At 35.8% G+C, this 14,039-nt stretch overlaps 4 protein-coding genes across 8 annotated transcripts; all 4 read right to left on the bottom strand.

Moving 5' to 3' along the window:
• Window positions 1-173: 173 nt before the first annotated feature.
• Window positions 174-997, bottom strand: LOC9303724. The gene has a single exon (XM_002867606.2). The coding sequence runs from the start codon at window positions 695-697 to the stop codon at window positions 278-280; it is 420 nt and encodes a 139-aa protein (XP_002867652.1). The 5' UTR covers window positions 698-997; the 3' UTR covers window positions 174-277.
• Window positions 998-3,644: 2,647 nt separating this feature from the next.
• LOC9303723 (pachytene checkpoint protein 2 homolog) lies at window positions 3,645-7,508 on the bottom strand. Its single transcript, XM_021017793.1, has 14 exons — window positions 6,843-7,508; window positions 6,687-6,750; window positions 6,480-6,586; window positions 6,333-6,400; window positions 6,145-6,248; window positions 5,949-6,053; window positions 5,785-5,874; window positions 5,604-5,679; window positions 5,125-5,194; window positions 4,975-5,045; window positions 4,784-4,874; window positions 4,433-4,560; window positions 4,197-4,325; window positions 3,645-4,080 (listed from the first exon to the last, which is right to left on the bottom strand). Exons 1-14 carry the CDS (start codon window positions 7,042-7,044, stop codon window positions 3,940-3,942), a joined length of 1,446 nt encoding a protein of 481 aa, XP_020873452.1. The 5' UTR covers window positions 7,045-7,508; the 3' UTR covers window positions 3,645-3,939.
• Window positions 7,509-7,568: 60 nt separating this feature from the next.
• LOC9303722 (high-affinity nitrate transporter 3.2) lies at window positions 7,569-10,848 on the bottom strand. Of its 5 annotated transcripts, XM_021018036.1 has the most exons (4): window positions 10,537-10,848; window positions 9,562-9,657; window positions 8,541-8,685; window positions 7,569-8,251 (listed from the first exon to the last, which is right to left on the bottom strand). In XM_021018036.1, exons 3-4 carry the CDS (start codon window positions 8,680-8,682, stop codon window positions 7,770-7,772), a joined length of 624 nt encoding a protein of 207 aa, XP_020873695.1. In that variant the 5' UTR covers window positions 8,683-8,685; window positions 9,562-9,657; window positions 10,537-10,848; the 3' UTR covers window positions 7,569-7,769. The 5 variants fall into 5 exon arrangements, with proteins under 5 accessions (XP_020873695.1, XP_020873696.1, XP_020873694.1 ...); XM_021018037.1 differs by lacking the exon at window positions 9,562-9,657; XM_021018035.1 differs by lacking the exon at window positions 10,537-10,848 and having other exon boundaries at window positions 9,562-9,975.
• A 1,432-nt stretch (window positions 10,849-12,280) lies between these two features.
• LOC9303721 (manganese-dependent ADP-ribose/CDP-alcohol diphosphatase) lies at window positions 12,281-13,993 on the bottom strand. The gene is made up of 2 exons (XM_021018092.1): window positions 13,796-13,993; window positions 12,281-13,413 (listed from the first exon to the last, which is right to left on the bottom strand). Exon 2 carries the CDS (start codon window positions 13,398-13,400, stop codon window positions 12,465-12,467), a length of 936 nt encoding a protein of 311 aa, XP_020873751.1. The 5' UTR covers window positions 13,401-13,413; window positions 13,796-13,993; the 3' UTR covers window positions 12,281-12,464.
• Window positions 13,994-14,039: the final 46 nt, after the last annotated feature.

Below are 14,039 nucleotides of genomic sequence, written 5' to 3'. Positions count from 1 at the left end.
CGTAGTGACATATTCACTTGGTGGAATCATAGACATGGCAGTTGCAATTATTCATGTTGATCGGCTTCATTGAAACTGTTTACAACGGACAAAACTTTGTTGTTCTATCCATTGAAACCATTCAAAAGCTTGTATTTGGCATGTGATTGTGGTGCGGGAGCGGGATATAACTGTAAGCACAACCAATGGACCAATGAAAGACGCTCACAATTGAATTCATTTTTTCTGTAAAAAATTTACAAGTTTGAAGTAGTAAAACATCGTCGTCATGAGTTTGTTAGAATCTCTTTGAAGACGAACGATTAAACAAACTCCTAAGGTTATTTCTGCTGTCCCTATTCTTCTTCTTCTTCTTGAGGCCATTAGCTGAAGAAGAGAAGGTTTGTTCTTCTAAAGTGAGTTCGCGTTCCAGTTTCTTAGAGACCGAAAGAATCTCGTAGGGATCCCACAGCGACTGTCCGAATTCCCAATCCAAAAACGACGGATGATGCTTTGTGGACAAGGCCTCCGTTTTGAAACGTGAAGCCTTTCCTTTGACAAAAGCATGCTTTCTCTGCGCCTCGAACTCTGAAACGGTACGTTTTGAGGTTTGGGAGTGGCTGAGCCAAGCCTGTGCAGCTGCCTTCATCAACTCTAGTCTCTTTTTCTTCTCCTCTTCTTCCTCCCTTTCATCTTTAGCCTCTTGTTTCTTCCTCATTTCTCTTCTTCTTCGTCTCCATTTCGGATTTTTTGGAATCCAAGTTTTATTATGTCAGATTTAATTTCAGCCTTAAGTTTCTTGTTCAAATCTACTCACTTCTGTCTTGTCTCTTCCTTTTTTATCTTTCTTTTTTTATTATTTATTTTCAAGCCTCGTTTTTTCTCAGCCTTTAGATTTTCAGATGACTTTGAAGAAAAAAAATAACAGGTCAGCTGACTTGGTTTCTGACAATTTTACTGTGGTAATTTGTTCATTATCATCAATTTATCATCGACATTTTATAGTATACGGTATGTTCCCTTGTTTTAAAAATCGGTCGCCTAACCGCCTAGATGCTGATCGGAGGAGAACCACGGCGATTTTGTCCAAATCGGTAAAAAAGACTACTGATCCGATTTTTGTCCGCATAGACCGCCTAGCCCAATTTTTTCTTTTAATCTAAAATTCAAAACGTCCTACTTATATTCGAAATTTGTATAAAAATCATAAATTTGAGCTTAAAATCTTGTTTTCATGTGTTTAATGTAATTTTAAAAACGATATTATATAAAATTTTTAATTATAATATATTAATATGTTTTTAAAACATTAAATAGCCCTAAAACTAATTCCTGATTAATCTCCGTTTAATATCCGATTTTCTTGCTAGACGCTAGGCCCACCTTCCGACTAGTGCCTAGCGATTTTTTTGACATGGGACTATGTTCTATTGCATATGATGAGATTATTGACCAAATCGCAAATTGATTAGTGTGTATATAGATATGTAAACTGCTGACAAAAATATATAAACTGCAAAATTATTGTCAAATTAAACTATTTTCAAAGATCCCCAAAACTTAATCAGGAACATAACTCTATGATCAATCAATACAAAACTACCCTAAAATAATAAGAGATGACTAAAGCAAATACAAGAAACCAATTCAATGTTGCTAATGTCAAGAATGCAGCCACATAAGTTAGGAGTATGGAAACTTTCTAACAAAAGCATAAGCTACTTAATACATTGCCTAGTGATGAAGGTAATGCCCTCATTCAACATTTTTGTTATTTGATTCAATCTTGAATTAGAAGTTTATGCTATAATAAAAGGTGAAACAAATGCATAGCTGGAGATGATGAAGAGATGTTTAAAGGACTCAACAATTATCATAACATTTTTCTGAATAAACCATCTTCATTGTTATTTGTTTATCACCTCACAAAAATGGTCATTCAGACTGTTCAGACTTTTCTCTCTTACATGTTTCTATCATTGTACACAGGAAATTACTTGTATCATGGCTATATGGATCTGCAAGTGCTGTGTGCGCTAAAAACTAAAGCTTCCTCAATGATCTCCCACTTAAACCCTGCACATCAAGAAGTTGATCCAAGTTCATATAAAGGAATTTTAAATGATCCACTTAAACCCTGGAACATGGTTTGGTTCAGTTCGGTTTTCTGGGTTACGTTTTTTTTTTAACCGATCCTTCAGCTTCTTACCCTGGTCGACGGGGTTGGTTACGTGATGGGCCACAGTTGAGCCTTTTTAGACAGGGCCTTTATTAGATCGATTTTCGACTATACATCATAATCTATTTGAGTTAGGCTGCTATTCCGGGTCGGATCTGAAATGCGAGACCCGACAGCGATGGGGTTTGAGAACCGTCTGGAAGTATCGCAAAAGGACCAGCCACGTGCTCGAGATTGGGATTTTTTGGTTAACCATGGCTACCACCATTTTAACCTGATCAAGTTGGTAAAAGTAACCAATCCTTATCTTTTGCCATATATCAACAGAGAGAGAGAAAAAACATGGAAAAAAAAATCAACAGAGAGAAAGAAGAAAAATGGCAGAGAGAGAGACCAGGTATCGTGACAGTGTCATCGTGGAACTCTAACAAGGACTGACTCTGCTCGAGCCCGCAATGGCGGCAAGAGATGACGCCATAGCCAGATTACGCAAGAGGATGGAGGTTATGACAAGTTCAATGCAGAGTATGATTCCGTTGATTCTTGAGAAAGCCGAACAAGATGCAGCTTCGGAAGGACTTGAGGAAAAGAAACAACACTCTGGTTTCGGAATTGCAGACGCTGCGAATCGTTATGCCTGCGGTATCTTCCTTACGAAGCTTATCCATAGGATGATATCGGAGTTCACTCAGCCCGGAAAACAAAGCAAGAAAATAAATAATAAACAAAGAGGCGAGTAGATTCGAGCAATAAACTTAAGCTGATATTTTCTTGCTTTGTTTTTTCATAGTCTTAACATTTATAGTCAAATGTTTGCGATGATTTTATTGTATTGACTTTGCACTATTAATTTTTCATCAAATTAACATATTTTTTTAAGACAAATGCTCAAGCAAAATTAACATACTTTTTATTACTAATAAAATCTTATAATTAGGATTAGATAACAAGCTCTCTATATTTTACAAAGAAATAATATTATAATATGATAGTTAAACAATATATTTTTAAAAATGGTGATCTTCATATATTCACTACTCAAATCAAATCTTCATCCCAACTGAATATCATTGTATGTTAATAATTTAACTAGAAATTGATATATATATATATATATACAAACTAGAACTAAAGTACCAACAGATTTGCGTATATTATAACCAAATATCTCCATAGAACCTTTTCTCACTTTAACATAAACAAACAAAACCCAATGGCCACGTTAATGAATAGTTGAATACGTCTAAAGTTTTATATTAACAAATATATTTCAGTTTAACCTTAAAAATCTTTTTTATTTTTAGAATGTACCTTTCCAAATCCAAAACGGAATATCAAATTCCGGTTACATAATCAGAAGGATAATGTATGTACAGAATCTTTTATTCCGAACACATGGAGTTTGTTCAGTGTTCATCAGACTTGTTTAATGAATTAAAAAATGAGCTAGCGAGTAATAAGAGATGATGACTAAAGCAAAGACAAGAAACCAATTCAGTGTTGCTAATATCAAGAATTCAGTCCCATAAGTGAGAAGTATGGAAACCTTCTAAAACAAAAGCATAAGCTACTTAATACATTGACCAGTGATGAAGGAGATGCCCCCATTCAACATTTATTGTCTTTGATTCATTTTTTGAGTTAGAAGTTTATGCTAAAATAGAAGGTGAAACAGATGCATAGTTGGAGATAATGAAGAGATGTTTAAATCAACAATTAGTATAACATTTTTCTGAATAAACCATATCCATTGTTATTTGTTTATGACCTCACAAAAAGGGTCATTCAGGCTGTTCAGACTTCTCTCTCTTAGCTGTTTCTATCATTGTACACAAGAAATTACTTGGATCATGGCTATATGGATCTGCAAGTGCTGCATGCGCTAAAAACGGAAGCTTCCTCAATGATCTCCCACTTAAACCCTGCACATCAATAAGTTGATCCAAGTTCATAATTGAATTATTTCATAGTATTCTTAGTTTTATTGTCACTGAGTCACTGCACTACAATCAGTATAAAAGTATTCCCAAAGACTGACCTCACACCCTTTTGCAGCCTCTATCAACTGTTTACAGAACCAGGGAACTGTATTTATATCATGAACCTCACTTTCATTTGCTTTTTCTTTCAAACTTGAAAAGCTTGGAATTGAGAGTCCATCACAGCCCTATACCAAGATTTTTGGAGCTTATAAGATATAATTGCTCCTCCTTCAGTGGAATTAACAGGAAAAGATGGAATTAGAAACCTATATGATGTGCTCTTATATGGTACCTGGAAACTTGATATGATCCCTTTACTTATTAATTCCTCAACACAAGACCTTAATATTTCATAACGAACATGAAGAGTTGGAGGCCCAACATAAGCTTTTATGTCAGCTCGATCCACGAAAGCAACATCTGCAACAAGAATATCGATGTGTGAAATCTCTTAAACGTGAATGGCAAACACAGACAGTTTCATTAGAGGCTGAGAATGAGAATGTAAAGCATTACGATTAGAAGCAAGTCGAAGTCATATTTCTATTGCGAATTCAATGCTGAATATTATGCAGAAGAACAAAGATTTATAGAGAAAAACTCATGAGGATGAGGACAGGATCAAAATAGGCTACCAGCTTACCAATAGCAGTAGTTATGTTTGATGTTGTAAGGATTATCACATTCGGTGCTGATTTCAATTTGTCCATTTGGGTGAGTAGTGCATTCACAACCTGCAACATATGAATAGCGAGATTTGGTCTTCAAGGGTTAAGAACTGATTTTTTTCACAAATACTAGGTGTATACGAAATTTAGAAGCAAGTTGGTCTACCCGAATAGAATCTGAAGGTTCTGAGCCAGACAATGCAGCTTTTCGCGCAGCAGCAAGACTTTCAACTTCATCTGCAGGGATAACAATCTCAGGCTCAACGCGAGAAACAAGCCTGCAAATATAAAAAGTTATGACAAAATCATAACTCACCGATCAAAACAAATACCAGATTTCCATCTTCCTCCACCATCTCTTGGATTTTTTGGAAAAGCTTGGCAACCTATATTGTTGGAATTAGTACACATAGTGAGAATAACAGAATTTTCCAGTAAAGCTTTTCATCTAAGATACGTCCAATCACTTTACAACTATTGGTGAAGTTTGTGCTATCACTACTAGACATGAAATAGATTCCCAATCAGCCTACTATGACATCCCAGGAATCCACGGACTGTGATCATCAATAAATAAAGTAGAATAGCTATTTTTCCTTGGAAGATCAAGTGGCAGTTACAAGTGGTTACATCTTTACATTAGTTGAACCAACTACAAGGTAGCCACAAATCTGGTTGAAGTCCAATAACCCATGAATACAAAGTCAGCTTGTAGAGCAAATCTACCGCATTAAAATGCATGCTAAAGGGAAAACTTAAGACAGGAGTTAAAGAAAGGAAAAGTTTGTATCATACCAGTTTGCCACTTTCAGAGAACCATTTACTAAATAGAGAGTGAGCATTGACTTCAATCAACTGGCAATGTGGATATCTGACGAAGGAAACACATATCAAAATCAAAATAGATAGATAAAATCGAGATAATACAGTCAACATAGATTAATCTGACAGAATAACATTTTGTCCAGAAGAGGACCTGGAGTTGCACCGAATTGAAAGCTTTTGAGCCAACGCTTTGCAAAGGGATGTTTTGCCAGTCCCTGGTGGTCCGTGCAAAAGAATAATCCTGCACAAATAAATAAGAATTGCTAGGTAAGTTAGGAGAATAGCATGTACTGAAAAACATGCCACTTCCCTCACCTATTCCATGAAACGAGATTTGGATTAACACCCTTCTGCGTGAACAGCAACGCACTTGCAGCGTACCGTAGTAACCTTTGCTTAAGTCCAGATTCATATATTAGGCTACACAACAAAAAGATCCAGACCACAGAACAAATTGTGTCAGAGCCATTACTGCTTTATAACCAGAACAAGACCATAATAGTAGACAGACCTTTCCCATAAGCCATCAAACTCCTTAGCGGGTAGAATCCATTCATTAAAGCTAGCAGGTTGTCCATCTGCGCACAAGTCCTCACATGGTCCTTCTTCAAAGAGCTGGATGTAAATTATAAACAAGTCATGTACACCTAGAGAAAACAAAGTTGACTGCCTACATGACTTTATAAGATTTGCATATACCTGGAAGGCGTGGACAACTGGCTTCACTTGCCAGAACAAGAGAACATCATTATTTTTCACCCATTCCTCTAGATACAGAAGCAAAAATATCAGTAACATCAAACCCACATCTATACTAGCATGAAACTAAACAAGACCAAATAATACCTGTATCACAAATGCAAATTCTCTGCACATTATCAACAAGAAACAAGTCATCTGCAGGTATCAGTACCAGTCCATCTGCATAGCTCATGCTCCTAGTTTCCAGCATCCTAAAGCAAACACAAACTATCCCATTATCAAGAAGAAAACAAATACAGAGCTAATTTAAGCAGACCTCCACTATAATAGATTAGCTAATGTGATACAAACCGTTCTACAGCTCTCTGGACATCCTCTAGACGAGCCGTGCTTGAAGGCTTTAAGCAGACCTCCACTATAAAACACAGAAATGGAAAGAAGAAGGGATTCATAAAGAGAAGCACGATAATCGAAATCCAGGATCGAGAGGAAGGAGAATTGATGTACCAGATACGAGGAATTTGTTCTCGTGGAGGCAAGGAGGAGGATTGGGTGTAGCGACTGGCTCAGCGACGGCAATTTGCTCGGGGATAGTCGTTGCTTCAATGGGATTCTGGTGAGAGACCTCCATGGAAGCATTGGGAAGAGGAATCGGAATCGTGTCCTCCACCATAGGGTTTTGCTCGGCAATCTCCATGGGAGTGCTCATGGCGTGAGTGTCTCTGGATTTGGGAACACGAAGAACGAGAAACTTATCGATTTCAATTTTCAGATTTTCCCTTCCTCCGGGAATAGGCGGGATTTTTTTTTTGTTCTTTTTTTTTTAGGGATATTTGGTGTTTGGCTATGGACTGAAAATTTCAGGTAAATTTGTTAAACTTCAGAAATGATTTGTTTAGTGATAAAATTAATATTTGATATCATTATCAAGTTATCAACCTTATAAAAATAAAATACAAATTATTAGTATTTGACAGCTCTTAGCTATTAGTATTTGTTTAGTGTAATTTGAAATGTTCAAAACTCAAAAGCCGACTATATGAATATATATGGGATTGATTCTACAAAGATTAAGCAAGGTCAAGATTTCAGTCAATAAAAGACTTGTGACTGAGAGTTCAGATGACCACAAATCAGTGGAATCTCTCCAAGATGAGAAAATGTAGGATAAGTAATCCTCCATATTCATATCATATAAATCTAAATCTTACATATAAAAAATATGGCAATACCTTACGATTTGATTTGGCTTTAATTGGATAATTAACCGGATGATGCTTACACAAATACAGCAAAAAAAAAGAAAAGAGAAAGTGAAACAATAAACAGTACTTATTTTTAACACAACGGAAACAAAAAAACACAACGACATGAAGTAAAACGTTTTTTTTATTCGACTTAACAAAAGACCTCATACTTGATAGTTAAATCCACTCACCTCCTTTGCTCAAACTTGGCCTTCCTCTTCTCCATGACAAAGACGACAAACACAGAAACAACGGAGAAGACACTGAAAAATATGGATGCTATGTCGAGCGCCACGTGATGACCACTGGCCTGAACGCTGAAGAGATTTGTCGTCCTTCCCTCATCTGTGCTTTGTCCGTATGCTACTTCGTGGCCATCTCCATCAATTCCATAGGCACGTACGAAATAGGTTCCAGTGGGGATATCACGTTCGACGGTCCAATCGAGTGATTGGGGGGTCATGTCGTATGGCTTGGACACAATCTCGTGAGGGCAACTATTGTCCTTAGAGAGTTTGTTATCAGACTTCCGCCATGGTCTATCAACTTGGCTGATCGGTGCATAACAAAGCTTGATTTGGATTGTCTTGAAGGCAGCATCCATGTCGACCTTGGTTGACGACTTTAGCTTCCATGTAATTGTCACCATATCTTTTCCACCTTCTAAAACTATAGAGACCCATGTACAAATTTAAAGTATAAATATTAATAATTTTTTCAATAAAATAATATGGAAATGAACCATGAATCATGCATATCCCAAAAAAAGGTCTAGAGATGTATAAACGAAAATAACTTTTTTTCAATAAAATAGGTTATATATCTCTATAATTAACCTACAGTTAGAGCCTAGACTTCAAAAGGTAAGATTCTTAACTCACAAATTTCAAAAGTTTACAGAATGAATTTGAAGGTACATAATCTTTATTTTATAAAAAAAGTAAGACGATTCACAAACCTCCACTATCTTTTACAGGTTTAGCGGTGACCTCGATTGAGTTTTGGAGCTCGGTGAAGAGTCTATCTTTGTTTCTTCCACGACTCGACTCGGTGAGTGAGAATATGAGGACTGAGACGAAGAGGAGAGTATGGATGTTCATGATCTGAAAGAGAATGTGATTCTGGTAAGGGAGGATAAATAAATGTGTGTCACACGTGTGTCTCACATTTATAGTATGCATACAATCAATTATCTTTAAATACATAAATGCCACTAGACGCCACTATTTGAACCGGCGATTATTTAGTATGAATAATTTAAGGAAAATTGCAGGCGTCATTACTCGGTAGTCGACACAAACATAGTTGACTATCAAATAATGTTCAGTCACGAAAAACAATGCCCAAGAATGAAAAAAAAAACAAAATTTCTCACTATACCAGTTATTATATCCCATTCCAGAAACCTAATAATGTTTAGGGGCGGAAAACAATGCCAAGAATTAAAAAAAAAAAAAAAAATTTCATCATACCAATTAGACCTAATTAGATTCCTATCTGAAATTCTAATAAAAAAACTTTTTATCAACAATCTAATAATGTTCAGGCACGGAAAACAATACCCAAAAAACCTCCTCATCGTACAATTAGACCTACTTAGATCCCAATCCGAAAATTAGACATTCGAATCTAGGTCATATCACATCACACTCAATACGATTAATTTATCTATAAACTTTTTTTACTCATGGACATCCAAGCATTAACACAATTATGCACTTGTTATCAATTAGAAATTTTTTTAATAAAATAGTATTGAGATGAATCATGAATCATGTATATCCGAAAAAAAGTCTAGAGATGTATAAACGAAAATAACTATTTTTCAATAAAATAAGTCATAGTATATCTCTATACTTACCTACAGTTAGAGCCTAGACTTCAAAAGGTAAGCCCTTAACTCACAGGTTTCAAAAAATTATAGATTGAAGGTACAAAATCTTTGAGTTATAAAAAAAAAAGTAAGGCGATTCACAAACCTCCACTATATTTTACAAGTTTAGCGGTGACCTCGATTGAGTTTTGGAGTTCGGTGAAGAGCGTATCTTTGCTTCTTTCACGACTCGACTCGGTGACTGAGAATATGAGAAGTGGGACGAAGAGAAAAGTTATGAGAATGTCACACGTGTGTCTCACATTTATAGTATGCATACAGTCAACTATCTTTATATACTTATATGCCACTAAACGCCACAATTTGAACCGGCGATCATTTAGTGCGCATAATTTAAGGAAATTTTTAGGCCCATTACTCGGTAGTCGACACAAACAAAATTGACTTATCAAATAATGTTCAGTCACGAAAAAAATGCCCAAGAATGAAAAAAAAAACAAAATTCCTCACCATACCAGTTATTATATCCCATTCCAGAAACCTAATAATGTTTAGGGGCGGAAAACAATGCCAAGAATTTTTTTAAAAAAAAAAAAAAAAAAAACAAAAAAACAAAATTCTTCATAATACCAATTAGACCTAATTAGATCCCTATCTGAAATTCTAATAAAAAAACTTTTTATCAACAATCTAATAATGTTCAGGCACGGAAAACAATACCCAAAAAACCTCCTCATCGTACAATTAGACCTACTTAGATCCCAATCCGAAAATTAGACATTCGAATCTAGGTCATATCACATCACACTCAATACGATTAATTTATCTATAAACTTTTTTTACTCATGGACATCCAAGCATTAACACAACACAATTACTTGTTATCAATTAGAAATTTTTTTAATAAAATAGTATTGAGATGAATCATGAATCATGTATATCCAAAAAAAAGTCTAGAGCATAATTAGATAATCTAATTAGGTCATATATCTCTATACTTACCTACAGTTAGAGCCTAGACTTCAAAAAGTAAGCCCTTAACTCACAGGTTTCAAAAAATTATAGATTGAAGGTACAAAATCTTTGAGTTATATAAAAAAAGGTAAGGCGATTCACAAACCTCCACTATCTTTTACAAGTTTAGCGGTGACCTCGATTGAGTTTTGGAGTTCGGTGAAGAGCGTATCTTTGTTTCTTTCACGACTCGACTCCGTGACTGAGAATATGAGAAGTGGGACGAAGAGAAAAGTTATGAGAATGTCACACGTGTGTCTCACATTTATAGTATGCATATAGTCAACTATCTTTATATACTTATATGCCACTAAACGCCACAATTTGAACCGACGATCATTTAGTGCGCATAATTTAAGGAAATTTTTAGGCCCATTACTCGGTAGTCGACACAAACAAAATTGACTTATCAAATAATGTTCAACAATGCCCAATAATGAAAGAAAAAACAAAACTCCTGACCCTACCAATTAGACCTACTTATATCCAAATCCGGAAACCTAATAATGTTTAGGCGCGGAAAATAGTGCCAATAATTTTTATTTTTTTTAATTTCTCATCATACCAATTAGACCTAATTAGATCCCTATCTTAAATTTTAATAATATATTTTTTTTATCAACAATCTAATATTGTTAGGCACTGAAAACAATACTCAATTTTATCTTCATCGTACCAATTAGACCTACTTAGATCCCAATCCCAAAATCAAACATCCGAATCTAGGTCATATCACATAACATTCATTATGGTTAACTTATCTATAAACTTTTTTCTCTAATCAACATCCAAGCATTAACGCAACGCAAATATGCCCTTGCTATCTATTTAGAATTTTATAAATTAGAAGACTTCACCGTCCCATGTAATTAAGGTTCATATCACTTAGACAAAAAAAATTGAGTAGCGAAATTGAAGTATATAAGGTTGGCTGAGATTGATTGTTGGTCCATCAAAATTTGTGCTAGATATAATATCTCTAGAACAAGTACTCACTTACTCACTAAGTTTGCTAGCTAAAGCAGTCTCCCAATAAATTCTCTTTGTGATGTTGGTTTAGGCAGCATTTTTGAATCAAACACTTGTGAATGTTACAAACCGGATTGCAACTGCTTATTATTCGATTCAACCCCATCAAGAACTTCTGTGAAGTGTAGACTCACCAAAACGATTCAGCACGACAGCTACACTTTCCCTTCTTCCTAGGGAATTACTAAACTCGGAATCATAATCACTTACATCTCATGTTTCTTCACTCTTCACTCTTCACTCTTCACTCTTTAGTGACATTTTGCAATTGCAACATAAAACAATGTATTTCCTTTGCAACCGAACTCATGCGCCTTGTTGAGACCATTTCAGTACACATTCATCTGAATCAAGATGACCATCTCATAGTCCAAGCTGTTAACCATAAACTAAAAATCAATCCTTTCCTTCCATTTAGCGCCCTTAACATCACTTGCCTCCATGAATTGGAGTTCTTTCAAAACACTCGAGCAGTTTCAGAAATTCAGTCAACAGAAAACCATCTAGTTTCATCTGAACACTTGATCTAATCAACATAACAACACTAATTGGTCTGCTAATCAAGCTCTAACCGTTAATAATGCATCCAAACTACAATTAACACCAAATCTTATCTATGTTTCTTATGTCATCTGCACTGAATCTATTAAGGAACCATGACTTGACAAACATAAGTTCATCAGCTGAACACAGAGGTACACACAAAATTCAGCTAGACACTACAAAGGGATACCTTTATGTAGAGATTTCCTTTAATAGAACAACTAAATCCAAAACAGATAATCTGATATAGATTCCTTATTAAGAACTTATGGAAGTTCTTTAAAATAACTTGTATCCAATCAATTGAAACTTATATTCATCTTATTCGAAAAGCCCCAAATACATATTAGTACATTCAGGTGCAGCCGTATGATAGTACAATCAAAACAAAACAATCATCATATAAATAGGGATTGTGATTACAAATTCTGAATTTCAGATAATTGATCATTCAGGAAAACTCTAGCTTTCAAAATCAGTGCTTGGCATCCGATCAGTACCAACAAGAGATAACTTGTTCTCATATACATCAATATATCCAAACGAATACGTACCTGGGGGGCACTCCAAAGCAGCTTCCAAAGATCTATGGTGAACCCCATGAAAATCAACAAAGTATCCTCCTTTATGATCGTGTCCGGACAAACAAACTTTAACAGAGTCATACTTGTGTATAATGTTCATCACTTCATCAAAATTCCATAACAAGGCTGCTTTGGATGCCACACCAGGGCTCATAGGCACATGCCCACATACGATAACTCTCTGATTTGAATTCGTTGCATCCTGAAGAACACTGTCTAGCCATTGCAGCTGTTTCTCCCCAACACCACCATTATACTTGACAAATCTCCTCTCAACATCCTCAAGACCCGCGGGGCTGTTTTTTTCTGAGTTTGGGTTCTTTTCTTCAAGTATTTTCAATGCAGCGATAGTATTCGGATGGTCCTGAGGCCATCCAAGAGCACTGATGTCATAACAATCTAACACCACAATTCTATACTCTGGGGTTGGTGAGAAATCATAATAAGCATTGCCATCACGACCTGGGATCTTGAGCAACGGAAGCAACTCTTCACGGGGGAGATTGTAGAGGCAGTGATTGCCAATCATATGATACACAGGACCGTTGAATTTCTCGAATTCACGAACCAGTTTCTTAGTGGCAGCCAAGGATTGATCTTTGGGACAAAAGCCATCAACAATGTCTCCCATGTTAATAACAAATTTGAGGTTACCATGTTGGTTCCAAGTTTCAACAGCTCTTTGCAGGACAAGGAAGCTGTTTCTGTAATACCTAGGAACACCTAAAAAAGAGCGGCCATCTGGAATATCCGCATACTGAACATCAGCAATAACACCAAATGAGAAGAGAGGCTGTCTGGCTGCAGAACCCATCAACCTATTGCTTCTGTAAACATCAAAAGTTATTATGTTAAAAAAAACTTATTCATAAATGAATCACTTAGTTTAGCTTCACGTATAAACCCTCAGGATAAAAAAGCCACGGTTTTTTGAAAACTGGTACATGGTAACAAGTTCATGAGCTCACAAATTTGAGCAAAACCTTTTTATGAAACAGTAGTTGAAAATTCACAAAACAAAGGGTGGAACAATGCAATTGCAGGCATATTTGGAAAGGTCTAATCCCAGTCGTCAGCGAAAAAGATTCTTAAAAATCCATTGTAATATGCAAATTGGAGACTCAATGCTCGATCTCGGCGAAGATCGTGAAAGTCAAAACGGAAATCGTATGGAAAAATCAACATCATTAACGTAAAAGACACACTTACAACAATACAGCTTTGCGAGGATAGGACAAGGAACGAGCAGAGGTGAAGCAGAATCGGACAAGGCGGAAATTGGCTAATTGCAGAGATAAACAGAGAAACTGGGAAATTTCTTGCAAATCGTGTAGTTTTCTTTCCGCTGGTACACTAACTACATGCTGTTTCTTTCCGACGAATGCCTTATAAAAAAATTTAAAAAAAAAAAAAAACACCCAGTTAATTTGGTTTGGGTTATCCTGGGCCTCAT

Source organism: Arabidopsis lyrata (assembly GCF_000004255.2).
Source record: "Arabidopsis lyrata subsp. lyrata unplaced genomic scaffold ARALYscaffold_7, whole genome shotgun sequence".
In the NCBI taxonomy this organism is placed as follows: domain Eukaryota; kingdom Viridiplantae; phylum Streptophyta; class Magnoliopsida; order Brassicales; family Brassicaceae; genus Arabidopsis; species Arabidopsis lyrata.
Note: the sequence above shows the minus strand (reverse complement) of the source record. Positions and strands in the feature narration are given on the sequence as shown.

Excerpts from the sequence above, each read along its gene's own strand:
- LOC9303724 (XM_002867606.2), bottom strand. The coding sequence starts at position 697 with ATGAGGAAGAAACAAGAGGCTAAAGATGAAAGGGAGGAAGAAGAGGAG.
- LOC9303723 (XM_021017793.1), bottom strand. The coding sequence starts at position 7,044 with ATGAGCACTCCCATGGAGATTGCCGAGCAAAACCCTATGGTGGAGGAC. Across the intron at positions 6,054-6,144 it reads TTTGATGGCTTATGGGAAAG|CCTAATATATGAATCTGGAC; the intron begins GTCTGTCTACTA and ends TTTGTTGTGTAG. Across the intron at positions 4,081-4,196 it reads AGGCTGCAAAAGGGTGTGAG|GGTTTAAGTGGGAGATCATT; the intron begins GTCAGTCTTTGG and ends ATTGATGTGCAG.
- LOC9303722 (XM_002867604.2), bottom strand. The coding sequence starts at position 8,787 with ATGTATTTAAAGATAATTGATTGTATGCATACTATAAATGTGAGACAC. Across the intron at positions 8,252-8,540 it reads ACCTGTAAAAGATAGTGGAG|TTTTAGAAGGTGGAAAAGAT; the intron begins GTTTGTGAATCG and ends GGGTCTCTATAG.
- LOC9303721 (XM_021018092.1), bottom strand. The coding sequence starts at position 13,400 with ATGGGTTCTGCAGCCAGACAGCCTCTCTTCTCATTTGGTGTTATTGCT.